Source organism: Schistocerca gregaria, chromosome 2 (genome assembly GCF_023897955.1).
Source record: "Schistocerca gregaria isolate iqSchGreg1 chromosome 2, iqSchGreg1.2, whole genome shotgun sequence".
Taxonomy (NCBI): domain Eukaryota; kingdom Metazoa; phylum Arthropoda; class Insecta; order Orthoptera; family Acrididae; genus Schistocerca; species Schistocerca gregaria.
In genome coordinates, this window is record NC_064921.1 from 416,310,025 (window position 1) to 416,333,977 (window position 23,953).

At 40.5% G+C, this 23,953-nt stretch overlaps 1 protein-coding gene across 1 annotated transcript in view; it reads right to left on the bottom strand.

Moving 5' to 3' along the window:
- LOC126323717 (uncharacterized) overlaps positions 1-23,395 on the bottom strand; it is a 93,751-nt gene extending 70,356 nt beyond the window's left edge. The window contains exons 1-2 of the mRNA XM_049994712.1: positions 23,214-23,395; positions 1,455-1,668 (exon numbers count right to left, since the gene is read on the bottom strand). Coding sequence (XP_049850669.1) covers positions 1,455-1,502 — 48 coding nt within the window. The 5' untranslated portion in view covers positions 1,503-1,668; positions 23,214-23,395. The remainder of the gene's footprint in view (positions 1-1,454; positions 1,669-23,213) is intronic.
- Positions 23,396-23,953: the final 558 nt, after the last annotated feature.

The window sequence follows — 23,953 nt, forward strand, 5'->3', positions numbered from 1 at the left end:
GCTCCTCATTACTTTCGCCTTTCTTCGATTTACTCTCAGTTCGTATTGTGTACTCATTAGACTGTTCATTCCATTCACGAGATCATGTAATTCTTCTTCATTTTCACTCAGGATAGCAATATCATCAGCAAATCGTATCATTACTATCCTTTCATCTTGAATTTTAATTCCACTCCTGAACCTTTCTTTTATTTCCATCATTGTTCCTTCAATGTACAGATTGAATAGTATGGGCGAAAGACTACATCCCTGTCTTAATCCTTTTTAATCTGAGGACTTCGTTCTTGGTAGTGCACTCTTATTATTCCCTCTTGGCTCTTGTACGTATTGTATACTGCTCGCCCGGCTAGCCGCGCAGTCTAACGCGCTGCTTCCCGAGAGGGAAGGCGTGTCGGTTCCCGGCACGAATCCACCCGGCGGATTAGAGTCGAGGTTCGGTGTGCCGGTCAACCTGTGGTTAGTTTTTCAGGCGGTTTTCCATCTGCCTCGGCGAATGCGGGCTGGTTCCCCTTATTGCGCCTCAATTACACTGTGTCGACGATTGCTGTGCAAACACTGTCTCTACGAATATGTACACCATAATTACTCTACCATGCAAACATTTGGAGCTACACTCGTCTGGTATAAAACGTTCCCAGGGGGGGTCCACTGGAGGCCGAACTGAGCAGTAACCGTGGATTCGGTGTGGGGCGGTGGGGTGGGTGAACTGCTGTGGCCTGTTGTGGGGTTGTGAACCACTGAGGGCTACGGCGGGACGAAGCCTCTCCGTCGTTTCTAGGTCCCCAGTTCAATACACACATACACAGACATATTGTATATTACCCGTCCCTCCTTATAGGTTACTCCTATTTTTCTCAGAATTTCGAACATTTGCACAATTCTACATTGTCGGACACTTTTTCCACGTCAACAGACCCCACGAAGGTGTGTTAATTTTTCTTTAGTTTTGCTTCCAGTATTGAATTATTCAATGCAGTAGCCGCTCTATAGCGAAACGATAAGGAGTAAACTCAGAACTGGCTTTGCATACAATTTATCATAAACAGAGTTTTTCCAAGTAGTTATGCTACGAATCTGTAATATTATCTCTCTGATGATAATCTGAGAGTGAGTAGAGAGCTAACTATTTACCGTTATTTTGATAACACAAAAATAAAAAATGTACCTAAATTTTGCTGGTTTTTATTTGAGTAAATGTTTTAAATCCTATGTCCTTTTAAAACATTCAAATATCCACAAAGTCCACGTTTAAGTAGTGTAATGAACGACAGGTAGTGTCATGAAAATCAACAAAACACTGATTTTATGTATAATAAATAAACGGGCGGTCTGAGAGACACCTCCACAGTAACTATGTTCCTGTCAGCGGCCTTCGTAATTAAGGGCTAGGAAAAGGAAAAGAGAAACAGAAACAGTTTAGTGTGAGAAGAACGTGGGCTGCTGGTGCGACTTACCCTCCTGAAGGCCTCTGGGAACAGAATGCACCAGAGAGTGGCCAACATCGCTGACGGGAGCGGCCAGACACCTAGTTCTCAATACGCTGCTTTTGACATCAATTACATCGCCCGGCAACTGCAACAATAGCAGCGCCCTGCGACGTCAGGTGTTTCCACAGCTACCACAGAGGACAATTACCTCTCCAGACCGTCGTTCATGTGTAGCGATTGTCTGCGAATGGAAAGACACGAACTGGCCATTTTGGATTAGACTACTCAAAGCCGTAGGGCTGTTTATACAAGTACATGCGGAAAATAATGGAGGAGATATGCAAAAATTATGTTTACAGAGGATAAAAGCAGTGGACAGAGAGAGTGACGAATTTTTTTCATATACACTTAATAGATACACAAGTCACAATTTAAAGCCATGAAAATTCAGCTAATTCGCAATTAAGCTTAAGAGGCTGACAAAAGAAGAAACGAGGTCTGCCCCTCGAAATTACCTGGAAATTGGAAGTTTCTAATGTGAGTAAAATTAAATGAAAGCATACAGATTTACGAGGGGGCTTGAAAAAGAAAGTTCCAGTTTATTATGCGAGGTCAAGTAACTTTTACTGAATACTGCAGTACACTTTCAATGGACACAGATACATTACAGTACTTTTCAACATAGTCTCCATATCTCTGTAAATAACGGTCGAGCGTTCTACTAACCGTTCAATTCCTCCACGACAGAAAGCAGCTCCTTAGTCACGGAGCCACTCGAGAACCGTTGTGTGAAAGTTCTACTCGCTGGAAAATCGTGTTCCCCATCAGATGTTCCTTCAGCTCGCCGAAAAGACGGGTATCGCATGACGCCTTCGTCAAATTGTTGGCGTTATTTCACTACTGCGGGACGCGACATTGCATTTGGTCCACATACCGCCGGCCGACCAGTCTGTGTGCAATTTACACCTTTTGCCAACAAGGACCGTATTGCTCTGCGTACTTCAACTTTGGAATGCGTTTCCAGTTACTTTAACATTTCACCCCGTGCCGATATGCGCCTGTTATCCACACCGCATCAGAACTGCGTCTTCAGCAAACCCGAAACGTGCTCTCTTCTGACAACGCCCCGCTTCTGTTGCGTCACAGTCCTAAACAACACGTGCAACGTACTTTTACGAGTCCCCTCTTACATTAACTGAGAGTTAAAGTAATGGAAGAACATGTGACCGAGATAAACAGAGACGACAAATTGTTGTTTCCTCAGACTATATGCACAGTCTCACCTTGATTAGATTAAAAGAATATATTTTGAGTCAGTCACTTTTAGCACATTGGAATATAAACAAAACGCATTTAATGTGCGGTTAGCAAGAAACGCATTTCTTCCATTTCCTCCTCTGTAATTGAGAATTATTGCTACCTATAGAAGAAAGAGACTTAGAGACATCGTTCTACTAGCTTAGTGCATAATTTCGTAGCGTTTTTGTTTTCTATCTTGGCATTCCGGTTGTTATGGGTTTATTCACCGACTGTCATTTTTTATTCTTGTTCATTGTTGCAATTTGAGTTTACACACTGTCGTTTACATACTCATACGAGGTGCGGACGCTAGAGAATTTGATTTCAGTAAAGGGGTGACTACAGCGCAGACAACCAGAAACATTTGCGCCTTGTATGGGAATAATTCCATTGCACAGCGCTCGGAAAGAAGTGGTTTTCTCGGTTTAAGGTGGATCGTTCTGACATTAGTCTCTCCACGTTTAGGAAGACCTTCGGAGTTTGACGGTGATGGTTTAAACGCCTTAATCCACAATGCTTCACGTCAGTGTACACGAGTATTGGCAAATGTGATGAAATGTGATCGTTCCACCGTCGTGCAGCATTTGAATCCAATGGGGAAGGTTAAAAAGTCGGGCATGCTCTAAGCTAACATCAAAAGTATCAGCTGGTTGCTAAATGTGCATCATTTCTTGCTCACCGGCAACTGGCTCGTGAACAACACCGACCATTCCTATCCTATATCGTTACTGGTGACGAGGAATGGTGTCTTTATGCTAGCGTGAGGAAAAGAAAGGAGTGGCTGAGCAGAAACAAAGCGTCACCTCGCCCTACAAAGACTAGCGCGCATCCACAAAAGGTGACGTTATGCATCTGTTGGAACAGCGACGATATGGTGTACTACGAATTGTTTCCCAGTGTAACCGTAACTACTAACATTTATTGTCGACGCCTGATACATCTTGCAGACGCAATCTGAGAATAACGACCATGAAGACTGCGCGTAGTGCTGTTACTTCATGATAATGCCCACCCACACTCTGTTGCGGACTCATTACGCACCCACCCTATTCACCTGATCTTGTTCCCTCAGATTTCCACCTTTTTCGTTCTTCACTGAACAGCCTTCGAGGAATTTCCTTCCCGGATGAAAATGTCCTTCGAAAATGACTCGAAGAGTTCTTCGTCTCAAAAATTTATATGGTTGACATTTTTATTGTTTGAATACTTTTTTATGCTTTTCTGATGGCGGACTAACTCATCTGCCTAAGCGGCTTCCGAAAATGGTGTAGGAAAACTCTCTATCTATCTGATGTCCCTAACCAGCTAAGCTGAGACCATATGCGCCCTTTAGCCGTGGAAAAAGGGGAATAGAGCAACGTCCGACTCCACCCGTCTGCTGTGTCCTGTGACGTCATATTTAGAGTAAAGAAGATGGTTTACACGAGTTATCAAGACAACCACAGACAATATTTAACAACTCACCGTTTACATTCTTCAAGATAGGGGCCACGAGGTAGACCATTACGGTCCTAAGCAAACGTAAACGACACGCGAAATATTTCAGTCAGCTGCTAAAGAGAAATTGACGGGACAACCACGGGAATGAGAGGGTTTGGGAGGGGACAAACTAAATAACAAAGTTAATATAATTCCAAAGCAACCAAAAAATCGAAAAAACACGACTACGACTTCCTGTAGAAGTAACAGAAACAAAGTACATAGAAAACATATTATTTGAATCAAATAATTCGCTTGGCCTGTATAGCTCAAACGAAGGTAGTGGTACCAAACCCCTCCAACAAAAGAATCATGATCGGAAAATAACTCACGCGAATTCTTAGAGAGTTAAACAACCGAAATATATGAATAAAAAAACACTCGTAGAATCGCAGAATACGCGGGATGTATACAGCCCAAACGAGGACAGCGATATCAGACATCCCTCCTCTCCTCCCCCCAAAAAGGAAATCGAGAAATTGCACACACGAAATCCTCTGAAATAACCCAATCAAAAACAGAAAGCCAAAACTGGAATCAAGTATTTCACTTAATCTATATAACTAAAACGAAGACAGGGATACCATGCACACCCCTATAAAACAAGGACTCAATCGAAAAATTCCACCACAGAAAACCAAAATAAATTTTATAAAATTTTTTAACCGCACTACAAACTAAAAGTAACAGAGTCAGTGGCAGTCAGGGTAGTGTTTCTCTGTTGCTCAAGGTTGCCAATGCGTACAGTTTCACGTAGCCAACATTTGTAATCCTGCATATCAGAAATATTTGGCTACCTTTTTCCGAATACGCTGTAGTTTCTATGGTTGTAGTTAGGCTGGGAGCCAAGAGCAAAGGTTATAAATTTAATCTTTGTTGTCACAAATAACTGTTTTCTTCCGAGCATGTCACAAAGTTCAAAGTTGTGGTTAGGTTGGTATGTGACAGTTGGGTTGAGTTGGCGAAGCTAACAAATGTGAAAGCTAAAATAAAAATAAAACATCTGTGGTGACCGACCGACCTGCAGCTCAGACCATGGTATAGGTTACCTAGGAATACGAGTTTTACTCGCCAAATTTGAATTAATCAGCTTTGTTTCTTCTGAATATGTCACTAATTAAAATGTTGTTGTTGGGTTGGGATATAATAGCATAGATTAAATGAAATTAATAGTATTGGTTGCCAAAATATTTTCTCACTTCCTATGAATGTGGTAAGATTTCGGAGGCTGCGATAATTGAGGCAAAAACGTGACAATATGACGCGGTACTGTTAGTACGCTCAATTTAAGCTATTCGCTTCAGTGAGGTTAGCATGTCACTAGATTGAGTGACATAACAAAAATTTTTCTATTTTAATACTCATGAAATATGGCATTTGGATACGAGAATGAACCCATCTGTGTTTTATTGTGATGTGTCACACTTTCCAATTCCTGTCTACACCCTGCCATGGGTGGGTGATTGCATGAAGTTTGAATGTGATGGAATATAGAAAGGTGAGTGACGAGTCAAAAATAGATGGAATGTAGTGGAATTTGTCCAAGTATGACGCGTGGGAAAGCTAAGCAAAGAGATTGCCTGTAGGCTTCGGTAAAGATCGATAGAATCGATAGTAGATGATGTCAGGTGGCTACAGTCAATAGGAGAGATTCGCCTCCGACCAGTCTGAATAAGGGACACTGTTAGGTGAGCTGGCGTGAGGAGCGGACGCTACTGTGGGCCTCTTACTGATATGGTGGATGAAAACGAGTTATATCATCGTGCCATGGATAACTTTTTAATGTGCCATTCAGAGTCAGTTTAGAAGACGGTTTTATTACTATAATTTTGTTCGTAGAAGGTAATTGGTAATTTGTGGTTGGGACCAATGAGTACGAGTTTTGGCCATTAGCTATGCACTCTGTTTCGGGAATAACTGGGAAGAAAATCTATTCATTTGAGAGAATATGTCGAGCTGTGGCTTATTAGTAAAGTTTTGTGGGATAAAGCTGAATTTTATATGAGTTTCCTTGTAACGTGGTCATGGGCACATGTTCGCGCCAATTCTGTGAGCGCAGATTCACAATCATAAATCTTAAGTTTTGTGGGTGGTTAATCATCTTGAATACTAGCTAAGCATAACAGAACATGGTCGCAGTACTTTCACTTACTTATTTCACAAATTCTGGGCCTTTTCTTTGTGGCTCGTACTGCAACTACAATGCTGGCCACATGGGTACGTGGACTCTATTCTGAGTTCATTTGAGGCATCAGAGTATGCTAAAGTGTATTAATGTTTTCCAAAAGCTATTCAGTAAAGTATGAAACTCCTTTTTATGAGAATTTTCGTTCGATTTTAACTTGTTTGACTGTAAGTGATGTTTGGTCATGTGTGTAGGGGTAGATCACATGGTATATAAATTTGAATGTGATTCGAAAGTTGTTTGATTTCCTGCAGTACGATATTATGATTCTGATGGCCGTCAGCCATGTCTTTTGTAGTAATTTAGTTATTTTCGGTGAGTTGCTCTTGTGAGTACTAATAGACTGCATGCGTTCCCAGTATTGTGTGTTCGTTACCCCCAAGGAGTCCAAGATGTTTGTTTCAATCTCTTGGTGTGGAATAATAACCAGTAAAAGCCAAACCCATTAATTTATATCAAATTTTAAACTTCAAAATATACTTTTGTTTAGTCAGTTCGCACCAACTTGCTATGGTAAACGATATCAGATACGGCCACTAAGCTGGTGTATAATATGATTTGTGCATTCGCCCCTGTTGCTTGCAATAGTCAACAAGTCGAATGAGGTGGGAACTGCTTTCATCAGCGACGGAGTGAATGCTGCCTCAGACGACGTAATGTAATAGCTGTAACATCATAGCCTTTCCCTCAATTTCGAAAGTAAATAAAACGTAAAGTTTTGATCACGAGAATGTATTTCACGGGGAAAATAAAGATCTGGAGTGTAGCTACGATCCTCACTTACAAATGTTGAGGGTAGCAGTTCAAATCTCTCATAGAATTCTTCTTTTTAACAGTATGTTCCTGTTTCTTTTGTGATGGCAACCCTGTGATATGATCTTTTATTCTATTATTGATATGTGGTTACTAAGTGTTACAGTTTCGTGCGCTTATTGAGAAGTAAACAAAAGTTATATGCAGTTGATCAAATAAATCTCTATTTTTACAAGTAAACTGATAATTTATATCCATGAGGAATGGCCTCAGATCTCTTAATTTATCGTGTTATGCCACCAGAACTGTGTTAATTTATAGGACACGTAATTTGTTCGTATAATCACAACGGATGTGATCTCACTTGTGACACCTCCGGCGGGGGCCACCTTCGCCAACTCACAGTTCCAACAGCCCAGGAGAAACCGTGCCCCATGCGGCGAGCTCCGCAAACACTCACATTGGAGCAGTTCTACAAGGCGGCAGGATGCCCTCACTTCGCTTAAGAATGGACACCTTGGGAAGAGGCTGACAGACAAAAAGAAGCATGTCGAAAATTGATGAAACCTTGCAGCCATTAGGACGGAGAGTCAACAATGCATATGTGAAGGCGTTTGAATGCTTCTGGCTTGCGGCAGCCACTTTTATCTGCCTTAGGAAGCAAGAACGTGTCGATAATTCCGGCAACCCATAGGCATTGGGAAGGAGCGTACATCCAGCACAAAGAATTCGCACAGGGAGACGTGTAGAACTAAAGAACTGTGAAAGAAGTCAGCCTGCTTTAAAAAATGGTTTCTGGACAGTAACGACGTTCAATATCAATCACGAACGCCAGCAGATTCTGAGACGAAGCAAAAACATGAGAATGTCTAGGCCTCACGCAGAGATAGCCGTTACTTAGAAGTGTTCTTTGGCTGCTTTCACAGAAACTTAGGAACGCAGAAAAATAGCGAAACTACGTGCTACCAACGCTGGGAACTGCGTCGTTGACAGTGAAATCGTGAGAAAGACGCCATTTTTGAGTCACGTACCAGCCCAAGCGAGACAGAGAATTTCCACCCTGCACTGGGAGGCGTGGTCATGAAATGGCGATCAGTCAATGGGCAGAAATGCAAAATTTGTCTGCCTACGTCGGAAGTAGAAAAATTTCGGTCGTTGAGCTCAGACGTGGCTACGGGAGTGAAGGCGGTCGTGGAGATAGCGCGGAAGCAAGAGGACATATGGGCTTTTTGATCCATCACCCACAGCTGCCTCCTGACACCGAGATATTGCAGCTTCGGCCATGCAACACTCGTCGAAGAGTCAACATGGAGACTGTAACTGGGCCTCAGTATAAAGCCGTCTGTTGCTGATGAGAGCTGCCAACTCGTCGCAGCAGCTACAGGGTAACATTCGGTCCGCAGCTCGTGGTCTAGTGGCTAGTGTTGCTGCCTCTGGATCACAGGGTCCTGGGTTCGATTCCCGGCCGGGTTGGAGATTTTTCTCTGCCCGGGAACTGGGTGTTTGTGTTGTCCTCATGACTTCATCTTCATCATCATCGTCATCATCATTCGTGACAGTGGACTATGTATCAAAAAACTGGGACTCTGTATGGGTGGTGATGGCTGCGCAGTTGGCCGCCCCGCAAACCAAACATCATCACGAGGTGACATGCCGTTCTGACACAGCGGCTACCGCCGTCATCGCCACATGACGAATAGCCACGGTGAATGGTGAGATGACTTGTTCCCCCGTCCTTCCGCTTAATAAATGAACCGTGTCCACGTCCGGTCAAATCGCCCCAGAGATACGTTTTTCTTGCGTGTAAAAGTTACTGTAATAAATGAAGTCATTTCATGTTTTATTCATCTAAACAGTCTGTTTCATTCGGTTTATCAATCCCTAAATGTTATAACCTTTTACTTTTTGTTTTCACTTAATCACTGATGTGAATTATTGGGTTCCAAAGAGGGCCGATCTCCCGGTAATTGGTATGTTATGAGATATTATAAAGAACTATAAATTCACAACATTTTTGATGCCCAACATGGGGCGATTTCATTGGTAATATGCATGCTAATAGACATAACAGAGGAATCGCAATTCGCTACACATTACTGATGATGATTGAAGAGGCAGAGAAATATAAAATCCGCAGTTCGACGAAACAAATTCTAATAACCGAAAATCTCAAAATGAAGTACTGATAAATGAAATAGATTTGGTGGAACTGATTAGAATGAAATAAACAGAAATGATCACATATGAAGACAAAGATACGGCAGAAGTATGCGCAAAGAAATATGCGAAATTACCAACTTTGAAGAAACATGCGAACAAATGGAAGTCACAAGTCAGACAGCGCATTTGTAAATAATTATCTGGAGTATGCCAAAGAGGCAAAGCTACTTCTTTTGATCTGTGGTTATCGCTGTGCAATGTTTTCGAGCGAAGAAGAATGCGAAGTCAGTTATTAATTGTGAAAACTTTGCTAATGATGACATTTGATTCAACAAATAATTTGCTTGCTTACCATTATCAGTAATTCGACAAATTAATTCGAGAGCTACGATCATCGGGAGAAAGATTAGAAGAAACCGATGTTGTGTGCATTGTTTTTATTGTTGACAATGTTGCCGGGTTACGATAATCTTGCCGCAGCGCTAGAAACAGTCACCAGGTACGTTAAGTCTGGACTTCGTGAAGAACCATCTTTTGGACGAAGAGAAAAGAGGAAAAATGTTGTCAAGAAAGACCACATCGACGGTTTCTTTGTCGCAGTCAGGACAGAAATCGAATTCTGGTAACAGGATTACATCAGGTAGCAGAGGTATTAATGGTTTTAATTTTTTTTTTTTTGTAGTGGTAGATTTAAAGGACACAAGCTGTCAGATTACCGAAAACCAAACAAAAATGAAGCAACAGAAACCAAAACAAAACACAGCAGGGGCAGCCTCTGATGCTAAAGATGTAGAGAACAATTACGTTACCTGCAGTTAACGGAAATGAAATAGAATTTGGATTCAGGAGCTACAGAGCTCTTAAGAGGTAATAATATACCACTGAAAAATGTGAAAACTTTTCCAGAGCCAATTAAAATCAATATTGCGAAGTCTGGAACATTTGTACATGCAAAGTGTGTTGGTGAAACTGAAGTTATAAGTTGTATAAACAGCAAGAAAATTGCAATTTTGATTACATATATATTGTCAACTTCAGATATCATCTAAAACTCGGCGACAGAACGTAAACAAGAACCAAAACGTTTGCGAACAGTTTTTGAGAACTGTAAAGGTATTTTCCAACAGAACAGTGTGATTCTTGTCTCTGCACAAATGAGTGAGTCAAACACTAAATTTTATACATAGCTTTAGCAACAGAGACAGTTGAATTACTGCACGAAAGGTTGGCTCATCTGAGTTACGTTAATATTCATAAGTTGCATACGAAAGCTAACAGAACGAACTTCAAATCTGACAAGTCAGATTTTGATTTTTGTGATACATACCTTTGAGGGGAAACAGACGTCACATCCTCATAAAATACGAAGAGTAAAAACAACCAGACCACTTCAACTTATTTATAGTGATCTAACTGGAACAGTTACTCCAAACTCATATGAGAACAAAAGGTATGTTTTCACATTTATTGCTGCTTTTTCTCATTTTGCTTGTATTTTACTTTCTAGAAGTAAAACCAGAAATGCCAAAGCTTTTCAAAAATTTTAAGCAATATCTACAGCTCATTTTAATTAAATAAAACATCGTCTTCGTTCTGATAATGGGCGAGAGTATATACTGAATGAGCTGAAGATTTTCTATGAAAACTTGGGCATGCAATTTCGGTTCACAGTACGACGTACGCTGCAGCAGAATGGAGTTTCTGAACGTATACATACAACTATTCTGGATAAACCGCGTTGTACGCTTATAAAGTCAAAACTTGACAAGAGTTTCTGGACAGAAGCAGTGTTGGCCCCAGTTTATATTAGAAAAAATAGTTGAACTATCGCCTTGGAGGGAAAATTACCGTGGTATGTGAGAAAATCCAGCTTGGAGAAGATGAAGGTTATTGGTTGTAAAGCCTTTTCAAAAATTCCAAAAGAATAGTTAGAAAGTTTGATTCTTGTTCACTTACATTCATTTTTATTGGCTATTGTCCAAATGGATACAGATTTTCGTGTCCAGAGCTGAAGAAAGGAATTTTAGGAAAGGACGCAATTTTCGATAAAAGGGAATCCACTTTCGATGGGAGAACCTGTGAACATTGGTCTCAGGAGGAGACATAAACAGGTCAGCAGAATGCAAGACAGACGAAAATAGGACCGAAGAGTACAATGCAGATGAAAATAAGATAGAAGAGGACGGAAGATTAGAAGAGAAGTGGTCAAGACGACTGAAAAGATACGAACACTTCTCCTGCACGAATGACGATTATGCAATACTGGCCTTGCATGGCGAATCACTAATTGATGATTTCTCTGGAACTATGAAGATATACAAGGCAGATACGATAAACTTGAATGGAGGGAAGCAATCAACGAAGAAACAAGGTCATTGGAATTTAATAAGATATGGGTGTTGACTGAGTACTGTTCTGACAAGAAACCAATTGACAGCAAATGGATGTTCAAAGTTTAACGAAACCAAGATGGAGATAAGATATAAGGCGAGGCTTGTAGTCAGTTTGATTTGTGCTACGCTTAGGGTACCGGACTTGAGCGTAGCAGCAAATTATTTCAATAGGTACCAAAATAATCCAACGGAGAGCCAATGGAGGGGACTTTAAAGAGTACTAAGATACGGTAAAAGGACGTTGAATTTTGGTTTGGACTATGAAATAGGAGGAGCTGAGTTGGTTCTCTGTTACGCAGATGCAGATTTTGGCAGTGTACAAGACAGGAAGTCTACATCAGGATTTCTTATGCAATTGCATAGAAATACTGTTTGTCGGAAGAAAAAAAAACCGTGAAAGCTGAGTCTCCTTATCTTCAACTGAAGCAGAGTATGTACTGAACTGCTGTGACTAATACGACTGTTCATCTACATCTACATCCATACTCCGCAAACCACCTGACGGTGTGTGGCGGAGGGTACCCTGAGTACCTCTATCGGTTCTCCCTTCTATTCCAGCCTCGTATTGTTCGTGGAAAGAAGGATTGTCGGTATGCTTCTGTGTGGGCTCTAATCTCTCTGATTTTATCCTCATGGTCTCTTCGCGAGATATACGTAGGAGGGAGCAATATACTGCGTGACTCCTCGGTGAAAGTATGTTCTCGAAACTTCACCGAGCTACTGAGCGTCTCTCCTGCAGAGTCTTCCACTGGAGTTTATCTATCATCTCCGTAACGCTTTCGCGATTACTAAATGATCCTGTAACGAAGCGCGCTGCTCTCCGTTGGATCTTCTCTATATCTTCTATCAACCCTATCTGGTACGGATTCCACACTGTTGAGCAGTATTCAAGCAGTGGGCGAACAAGCGGACTGTAACCTACTTCCTTTGTTTTCGGATTGCATTTCCTTAGGATTCTTCGAATGAATCTCAGTCTGGCATCTGCTTTACCGACGATCAACTTTATACGATCATTCTATTTTAAATCACACCTAATGCGTACTCCCAGATAATTTATGGAATTAAGTGCTTCCAGTTGCTGACCTGCTATTTTGTAGCTAAATGATAAGGGATCTATCTTTCTATGTATTCGCAGCACATTACACTTGTCTACATTGAGTTTCAATTGCCATTCCCTGCACCATGCGTCAATACGCTGCAGATCCTCCTGCATTTCAGTACAATTTTCCATTGTATCAACCTCTCGATACACCACAGCATCATGTGCAAAAAGCCTCAGTGAGCTTCCGATGTCATCCACCAGGTCATTTATGTATATTGTGAATAGCAACGGTCCTATGACACTCCCTTGCGGCATACCTGAAATCACTCTTACTTCGGAAGACTTCTCTCCATTGAGAATGACATGCTGCGTTCTGTTATCTAGGAACTCCTCAATCCAATCTCACAATTGGTCTGATAGTCCATATGCTCTTACTTTGTTCATTAAACGACTGTGGGGAACCGTGTCAAACGCCTTGCGGAAGTCAAGAAACACGGCATCTACCTGTGAACCCGTGTCTATGGCCCTCTGAGTCTCGTGGACGAATAGCGCGAGCTGGGTTTCACACAATCGTCTTTTTCGAAACCCATGCTGATTCGAACAGAGTAGATTTCCAGTCTCCAGAAAAGTCATTATACTCCAACATAATACGTGTTCCAAAATTCTACAACTGATCGACGTCGTTAGAGATATAGGTCTATAGTTCTGCACATCTGTTCGACGTCCCTTCTTGAAAACGGGGATGGCCTGTGCCCTTTTCCAATCCTTTGGAACGCTTCGCTCTTCTAGAGACCTATGGTACACCGCTGCAAGAAGGGGGGGGGGGGGGGGCAAGTTCCTTCGCGTACTCTGTGTAAAATCGAACTGGTATCCCATCAGGTCCAGCGGCCTTCCCTCTTTTGAGCGATTTTAATTGTTTCTCTATCCCTCTGTCGTCTATTTCGATATCTACCATTTTGTCATCTGTGCGACAATATAGAGAATGAACTACAGTACAGTCTTCCTCTGTGAAACAGCTTTGGAAGAAGACATTTAGTATTTCGGCCTTTAGTCTGTAATCCTCTGTTTCAGTACCATTTTCGTCACAGAGTGTCTGGACATTTTGTTTTGATCCACCTACCGCTTTGACATAGGACCAAAATTTCTTAGGATTTTCTGCTAAGTCACTACATAGAACTTTACTTTCGAATTCATTAAACGCCTCTCGCGTAATTTTTGTTTGTCTGCAAGGCTTTGGCTATGTTTATGTTTGCTGTGAAGTTTCCTTTGCTTCAGCAGCAGTTTTCTAACTCGGTGACTCTTTTCCATCTCTTACGATCTTGCTTGGCACATACTCATCTAACGCACATTGTACGATGGTTTTGAACTTTGTCCACTGATCCTCAACACTATCTGTACTTGAGACAAAGCTTTTGTGTTGAGCCATCAAGTTCTCTGAAATCTGCTTTTTGTCACTTTTGCTAAATAGAAAAATCTTCCTACCTTTTTTGATATTTCTATTTACGACTGAAATCATCGATACAGTAACCGCTTTATGATCGCTGATTCCCTGTTCTGCGTTAACTGATTCAAATAGTTCGGGTCTGTTTGTCACCAGAAGGTCTAATATGTTATCGCCACGAGTCGGTTCTCTGTTTAACTGCTCAAGGTAGATTTCAGATAAAGCACTTAAAAAAATTTCACTGGATTCTTTTTCCTGCCACCCGTTATGAACGTTTGAGTCTCCCAGTCTATATCAGGCAAATTAAAATCACCACCCATAACTATAACATGGTGGGGAAATCTACTCGAAATATTTTCCAAATTATTCTTCAGGTGCTGAGCCACAACAGCTGCTGAGCCCGGCGGCCTATAGAGACATCCAATTACCATGTCTGAGCGTGCTTTAACCTTGACCTTCACTCAAATCATTTCACAATTCGGATCTCCGTTGACTGAAGTGGGTCTCAATGTCAACTACCCAGTAAGGATTCTTGAAAATAACCTGTCTTGTAATCATTTGCTTGAAAGATGGGAGCATGGAAGAATGAAACACATACACTCCTGGAAATGGAAAAAGGAACACATTGACACCGGTGTGTCAGACCCACCATACTTGCTCCGGACACTGCGAGAGGGCTGTACAAGGAATGATCACCGCCGCCGTCAGTGTCAGCCCGTTTGCCGTGGCATACGGAGCTCCATCGCAGTCTTTAACACTGGTAGCATGCCGCGACAGCGTGGACGTGCCCCGTATGTGCAGTTGACGGACTTTGAGCGAGGGCGTATAGTGGGCATGCGGGAGGCCGGGTGGACGTACCGCCGAATTGCTCAACACGTGGGGCGTGAGGTCTCCACAGTACATCGATGTTGTCGCCAGTGGTCGGCGGAAGGTGCACGTGCCCGTCGACCTGGGACCGGACCGCAGCGACGTACGGATGCACGCCAAGACCGTAGGATCCTACGCAGTGCCGTAGGGGACCGCACCGCCACTTCCCAGCAAATTAGGGACACTGTTGCTCCTGGGGTATCGGCGAGGACCATTCGCAACCATCTCCATGAAGCTGGGCTACGGTCCCGCACACCGTTACGCCGTCTTCCGCTCACGCCCCAACATCGTGCAGCCCGCCTCCAGTGGTGTCGCGACAGGCGTGAATGGAGGGACGAATGAAGACGTGTCGTCTTCAGCGATGAGAGTCGCTTCTGCCTTGGTGCCAATGATGGTCGTATGCGTGTTTGGCGCCGTGCAGGTGAGCGCCACAATCAGGACTGCATACGAACGAGGCACACAGGGCCAACACCCGGCATCATGGTGTGGGGAGCGATCTCCTACACTGGCCGTATACTTCTGGTGATCGTCGAGGGGACACTGAATAGTGCACGGTACATCCAAACCGTCATCGAACCCATCGTTCTACCATTCCTAGACCGGCAAGGGAACTTGCTGTTCCAACAGGACAATGCGCGTCCGCATGTATCCCGTGCCACCCAACGTGCTCTAGAAGGTGTAAGTCAACTACCCTGGCCAGCAAGATCTCCGGATCTGTTCCCCATTGAGCATGTTTGGGACTGGCTGAAGCGTCGTCTCACTCGGTCTGCACGTCCAGCACGAACGCTGGTCCAACTGAGGCGCCAGGTGGAAATGGTATGGCAAGCCGTTCCACAGGACTACATCCAGCATCTCTACGATCGTCTCCATGGGAGAATAGCAGCCTGCATTGCTGCGAAAGGTGGATATACACTGTACTAGTGCCGACATTGTGTATGCTCTGTTGCCTGTGTCTATGTGCCTGTGGTTCTGTGTCAGTGTGATCATGTGATGTATCTGATCCCAGGAATGTGTCAATAAAGTTTCCCCTTCCTGGGACAATGAATTCACGTTGTTTTTATTTCAATTTCCAGGAGTGTAGATACTAAATACTATTTTGTCAGAGACTGTGTGAGCAAAGGTGTTACTGATGTATGTTATATAAATATGAAAGAACAACTGGCTGACTTATTGACTAAGAAATTACAGAGTGTGTATTTTGAAAGGTTGCGAGATCACTGAAATGCTGTCGAGGTGGGTTGAGAATTGTTTGAACTGAGGAGGAATGTTGACGGTTGCAGTTCAAATCTCTCAACGGAGCTACATTTTTTAACATGTTTCTTTTCCTTTTTGATGGCAACTCTGAGCTATTATCTTTTATTCTGTTGTTGATGTATCATTGTTACGTGTTACAATTTCATGAGCTAACTGAGTAGTAAATAAAAGTTATCTGCAGTTTGTCAAATAAATCACAATTATTATAAGTAAACTGATAATTCGTGTGCCTGAGGACTGCACACGGCTTTCCAAATTTATCAACACGTTATCAAGAGAAACATTTGTCTGAAAGGTAGCGTATAAAGAAACAGAAAAAGGACAGATAAATCGATGAACCGGAGAAACTGATTGACACACTGTTTTGGTTCTCATTCACGACATTAGAAAAATAGTTTCTCTTGAAATCAAAGAAAATATGACAACCACTAATGTGAAATATAAATTAGATTTAGATACACCAGGAAATGACGTGACAGCATCCATGACCATTACGTCACTGCCCGAAGACGACAGCTAGTACCGCAAAGTCCTCTTGACCCAAGAAGTCAAGCAGTGGCCCCATACTAAGCTCACTCTAGCGGTTCTCTGTAAACCCCAAATTTTATGCGAGGGCTCTTCTCGTCACGGTTATGGGAGTCCTTGAACAGAAGCACGAGCCAGCGCACCGGTCTCACTGCGTGTCCCTATGAGACGACAGCGTGCACTTTATGGATGTGTCCCATCCAGAACAGTGGTCTCCGTTCAAACATTACTGTCACACTACGTAACAGTGGCTTAAAGTGAACTGTTTATGTTGCTCTTGTTTTTGTCCTTCGGAATCCTTCAGTCTGCAAACAGCGCAAACAGAAAGCATTGCATTCCATGATGCTATAATACCCCTTACAACGATGTATCGCGTTCTTTCTGTTATAATATTCATGATTTTTTTGATCGACGCAATGAGAGAAGTTACGTGAAAGATTATAGGAAACAATGCCTTCTCAAGGCAAGAGGTATTTTCGATACAAGCCGTCTGTTTCGGCCATTGATGTGTTGGTAATGGGTCCTGTGGCGTTGCTTCTCTGTGAAGATTTTGAATTACATTTCTTTATAAATCTATTCGTTGTCGTATTTTCTTGTTTCTTGGAGACACATTTTTTAAAACTCTGCTGTATACGAACAAAATATTCCCTCTTCTGTTTCAGTAGGAATTATAATATTTAGTCGACTTATCTGGCTTTTTTCTTTACGATAATTATTCTTTTTACTACTCTTACTGTATGATGGTATTCACTACAGCTTTTAACGTAACAAATTGAGACAAACGATTAGTGCTATATGATACATCGGTTTAGTATACCACCTGATCCAGTTTAATTACACTGTGTGCAGAATATATGTTGTTCTGTGTTGCATTTCAATTTACAGTAATTATTCTTAATGATTGATGTAGATATAATTTGCTCTGATTTAATGTACGACAAGTCTTTATAAAATTGTTGCTTGTAGTGTGAATAAATTTCAAATTTATTATTTTCTTTAGAAACTAAAACAAGGTGATTTATGTAAAAAAGTATAAATTGTCGTGAGAAAACATTACAACTGAAGGGAAGGGAAATTATAATTTCACTATGTTTAAAATTATTTTTAAGTTATGTTTAAAATTAAAGAACCCTTTAGAGAAAAGTCCTCAGATGGGAAACCAGTACTAAGCAAAGAAGAGTAAGCTAAAAAGAGGAAGGAATATATAGAGGGTCTATACAAGGGAAATGAACTTCAAGCCAGTATGATAGAAAGGGCAAAGGAAGTCAATGAAGATGAGATGGGAGATATGAGATTGTGAAGAGAATTTGAGAGGCCAATGAAACAGTTGAGTGCTCAGAAGGCCCTTGGAACAGACGACATTCCTTCAGAATTACCAGACATGATAGAACAATAGCACTTGATCTGCAAGATGTACGACTCGGAGACTTCAAGAAGATTTTTATAATCCCAATTCCAAAGAAAGCAGGTACTGACACGTCAGAATATTGCCGAAATATAAGTATAGTACGTAATGGTTGCAAAATATTACCACAATTTATTTACAAAAGATTGCATAAACTGGATGATGCTGACCTCGGGGAAGAGGAGTTTGTATTCTGGAGAAATGTAGGAACACGCAGGGCGATACTGGCCCAACGACTTCTATTAGAAGATAGGTTAACAAAAGACAGACCCATGTTTATAGCACTATAGACTTGGAGAAAGCTTTTGACAATGTTGACGGGCGTACACTCTTCGACATTGTGAAGGTAGCACGAGTAAAATACAGGAAGCAGAAGGCTATTTAGATCTTGTGCGCAAACTAGACGGCAGTTATGAGTCGAGGGGCATGAAAGGCAAGCAATGGTTGAGAAGAAGACAGGGCTGTAGCATTTGCCCGAAGTTATTCAGTCTGTACATTGAGAAAGCAGTAAAGGAAACCAAAGAAAAATTTTGAGCAGGAAGTGAAATTCAGAGAGCAGAAACGAAGACGTTGAGGTTTCTCGATGAAGGGAATGGACAGTGTCTTACAAGGAAGATATAAGATGAACATCAATAAAAACAAAACAGAGGTAATGGTATGTAGTCGTAATAAAGCGGGCGATGCTGAGGGTATTGGATTATAAAACGAATCACAAAAGTAGTAGATGAATTTTGCTATTTGGGCCGTAAAATGATAATGGCCGAAGTAGCGACTTTATGAAATGCACACCGGCAATAGCAAAAAAAAAGCGTTTCTGAAAAAGAGAAATTTGTTAACATATTGTATTAATTTACTTTGTACTTTACTTTACATGTGACAAGGACCTTATCGACCACACGCGCAGTGTAGGAGCCAGTAAAATTTCTTTGTGTGGAGTGCACTGTTTGCCACTTGGTACTGATGTTGATATTAACTGTGTCTTCCCAGATGTTATCTCGCCACCTAATTCTAAGTCTTCGTCTTCCTCTCGTCTCATCTATTGTTTTGTGGAATGTTATTCTTGGTAGTCCATTCTCCACCATTCTTGCTATATAGCGTGGCCAGTTCAACCTTCTCTTCTTTAACACATTGGCAATCATATGGAGTCCGTACAGTTTTCTTAATTTTTCGTTTTTTCTTATTCCCATTCCATGTTACTAACATGATATAAAGGTCCAAAAATTTTCCATAGTATCTTTATTTCGAATACTAAAAGTTATTCTGCATCTTTCGTGCTAAATATTATCGCTTCACATCCGTATAATGTTACCGGGATAACAGTGGACTGATACAAGCGGATTTTGCAGTCAACTAGAAGTAATATTAACTTTGAATTTTAATGAAAGTTAAAAAGTGTTTCGTTCTTTGTTGTTAGATGGGCGTAAATTTTTAAATTCGTTCTGTTGTTAGTAAAAAAGATTTCCAGTACTTGAAACGGTCAACAGACTTGAAAGTGAATCCGTCCACAGCCAAAGGCACATCACTTCTGATTTTATTACTTATGACCAGGTATTCTGTCATTTCTCCATTAACACGTAAACCTGTTTTCTCATCTGTTATGTAATATTTTTTCACCATTCTGATTAATTCTGTTTTGGAGCTACTCACTAAATACATTCTTTTTTGAATGTATTTGTCTGGAGTCTAGCCTTGTATGGAAGTGAAACGTGAGTGATAAGCAGTTCACACAAGAAGAGAACAGAAACTTTTAAAATGTGGTACTACAGAAGAATTCTAAAAATTAAATGAGTGCATTGAAACTAATGATGAGGTAGAGTATTGATTTGGGAAAAAATAGTTTGTGGGTCAACTTGACTGTTGATAGAACATTCTGAGGGATCAAGGGGTAACTGATTAGTATATAACGGAAGCGTGGGGGCTCAAAATTTTATAGGGATACCAAGAGATGAACCCAGTAAGCAGGTGCAAAAGGATGTAGGATACAGTAATTATTCGGAGATGGAAGGCTTGCATACGATAGCTTATCAATGAGACCTGCATCACACTAGTCTTCAGACTAAAGACCACAGCCACAGCACATGATTAAAATAATATTTTGTAAAATTTATTGTTAAAAAATACTTACTAGGTAAGTTTAGATTAAAAGGAATGTAAATTTATTAACTTTTACTATAGTGTGGGACGTTACGTTTTTTCATATTTTATTGAAGAATTTTCCAATTAAATAATGCAAATTACATAACGTTGTAGTCAAAATTAGAAAAACACATCGAGCAGATAAGAACATCAGAATTATTTCACGACAGAAGATATGAAGGTGAGTACTTTTGATTATGACGTTACAGCTCTAGTTGTAAGTAAATTAAACTCGCAAATAAACTTGGTATCTTACCTACAGCAGTTGAAATTCATTATTGTTAGGAATATAGCAGTTAAAAAAGGAATTTTACAAGCTGTGTCGCGTTATCTGTTACAGTTCTAACGCTTTTTATTTTACGATATCGGTACGCGTTTCGCATTCTTTCCGAAAATGTCTCTGATAATAGTTTTTGATTAAAGGTCGTAGTTTTAACTCTAAATACTTCTTTTCCGAACGCAGTAAAGCCACTTAAACAAAACTGTGATTGTTTTATTTAAGTTTCAAAATATCGTCAAGTGTATGAATTTACAATCACCGTGTTGTTTATATTGCCTGATGCACGGGGTATGCTCGTCTCAATAACAAAGACCATGTATAACATAGAGCGCGCATGTTCCTATCTGTGCCATGTTAACTCTTGAAACCAACATGTAAGTCACGTGACTCGGGGCAGAACGCCTAGTTCGTGTCATTACGCGCTATGTGAATGAATCTGATAGTTACAGTTTCTCTCATTTATAGCTTAAATCAAGCACTGATTTTGTCAATTCAACGAACTGTAGTACTATTCTTACACATTTAGAAGTGTGGTTAACCTAGTTTCACCGAAATTTCTGATAATAAAGCAATGGTTGTCTTTTTTACATGTAGTGAAGTTGAAACGTAATGACAGTTCTTCTAACAAGCGACAGAATGACTCTTCTTCATTTTATTTGTTTATTTATTTTTTGCACTGTGAACTCTTGTAGTTCGCCTCTTCCACAGAAATGGAAGACAAAAAAAAAAAAACAGTTTTGAACGCAGCATTAATTTTCTAACAATTCCTCATGAATATGTGCGAAATGCGTTAGTAAGCTTTTGTAAGAAAGGAAATTCATTTATGTGCATAATGTCAGGTATTTACATAAAAAAGCACGTATGTTTTCTGACTTTTGTTTAGTCCAGTACAGATAACGAAACGATATCAAGATGGGAAGCGTAATGTATTACAAAACATTGATAATACTGGTGTTGTGAGCTAGATATGAACTATATGTCGTCTCAAAATCTTAGTCATTCACGAAGTTTGCATCCAAGTACCAACATCCATACTATCAACTTATTAAAGCAATTCTCTTACACAACTGAGATTTTCGTCACTTTACCTAATCTGTAGGATACAAAACAACTATCCAATCTGACCGTATGTGAAGGTCTTTATTTCTGCATCTAATAAAAAATACAGAATTGGATCTGTAACAAAAATGTCATAAACTGTTCACAAAAATGCACTAATGCACTAATGACATGTGCGGTTACGTACCACAAGTCACATGACTTAGGGTTTCAGTAAAATGACGTCATGCGCAGTCTGTGTTATCTATGGTCTATACACAATAATTCCTGCAAACGTGACAACATTTATTGGTTTTTGATTCACTAGCAGCAATTTACTCATAAGCTCTCCTCTATGGTTCCTGCCTGACCACACACTCGGAAGAAGACGCATTTTCGGAAATAAAGAGCAAAATATTTGTGAGAAGGAAGACTATAAATTTTATTGTTGCTCGCTTTAGTCGGAGCAATTTAAACTGTCCTCTTAGGTTCCTGCCCAACCACATACTCGGAAATCGCTAAATGTTTATTTCATACTTTATTCTCAGATCAGACTAAATATACATAACATCCAATATTGCAGAACATACTTGTATTACATTCGTAAGAAAGCAACAGAGCGTGTTAACAACGCTGACATGAAAAAAATCCCATGTTACGGGACGAGACTTTCGACTGGAGAAACCACGACGTTATTCATTACGCTAACACTAAGTCATGCGACGTTTAACTCCAATCTTGGTTATCATATCCTATCATGAAGGCTTGTATCGTTGATTCGTTATTAAGTGACATTTAATGATAATGGTGATGTGTGTGTGTGTGATAAATTTTCAATGCTCCTTTACGTTGAAACGGCATATCGGAAATTATAAAACAAGTGTGTTTCATTCTTAATTTGTCAATTATTGACGATAATAACTCACTCATAAGAGAGCTCTCTTATATGGAGGATTAGCCGTCGATAAATCAATACGTCACATTCTGTTACAGCAATAATTACAGTGAATCATTCCAAGAACGATGTGGTTTTATAAATGTACGGTACGTGGGCATACAATGTTGTGTGAGGCCCGTATCGATGGCTAACAAAAGTCGATAGCCGATCATGCAGTCGTCAATATTGTGCATGACGTCATCGGGTAATTTTATGAAACGAGAGTTACTCCTTGTCGCATGTTCACCATGCCAATGGCCATGGTGGTCAAAAAGGTCGACTAGTATCGCTGTTTCAACTTTATTCCTGTACTTTAGATAAGTTTAAGCGACAGGTAAAGCTGCAGCTGTGCTTTCTAGTTATCAATACATTTCACAGAGTAATTTAGCAGAAAGTGTGACGTAATTCGTAATATTAATACGAGTGATTAAATTACCGGCGTGTTTACCCAGCACCCAACATCGCAATCAGCCATAATTCAGGCTAAACTTCTATATTTGTTCGCAAGAAAGGAGAGTTGGTAACGCTAAGTAGGAGCCGTCATTGTCCATAGATCTGACTTTACTAAGAACAATAGTACTGCCGTACTTACCCAGGCTTCGTAATGGAACAACGGTGTCTTGACAATATGTAATTAAAGATTACATTGCATGAATGTATTCTAAAGATGTAGATTCATTATCACGGTTATATAAATTTGATACAAACAAACTTTGTTGCTGGCAACACATTTTAAATAAACTGCGTTTTTATCTGAGCAAGGAATATAAAGTCACAGATTCTACATAAACCGAATTATTAAGAATGAGTCGAATCAACAACACGTTTGAAAATGAATGAAAAGTACACTGGTATTCAGTCTATTGCTCGCGTTTAATGACAGACAAACTTTTGTATCTTCTTTTGGTCATTACACTGCAAAAAATAATATACAGATGAAAATAAATTTTACCTTGAGCCATAATTATACATACATTGAGCGGCGTTCAGAACAGTTAGTTAATTACGAAATAATGATGACAGAAATCTGTATATGGTGAGTACTACCAATCCGACAAACGGAAATTGCTCTCTAGTTTGCCATTGTTCTTAAGTTTTCCTTACAGACGGCTACATTTGTATCATAAACGACGGTTTCTTCGGACTGATAATTTTATTCCCTCTATTACTTACATTTTTGTAAAAAACGTATAATTATTACAAATTGTGAGAGACGGCTGTTGTCACACATTACAAATAAGGACTGGGCATAGTTTACGCTCATTTTAGGGATGCCATCTTGTGCAGTATCTGACCGAAGCAGCGCCAACTTTCCACTAGCTCTCGCTACGG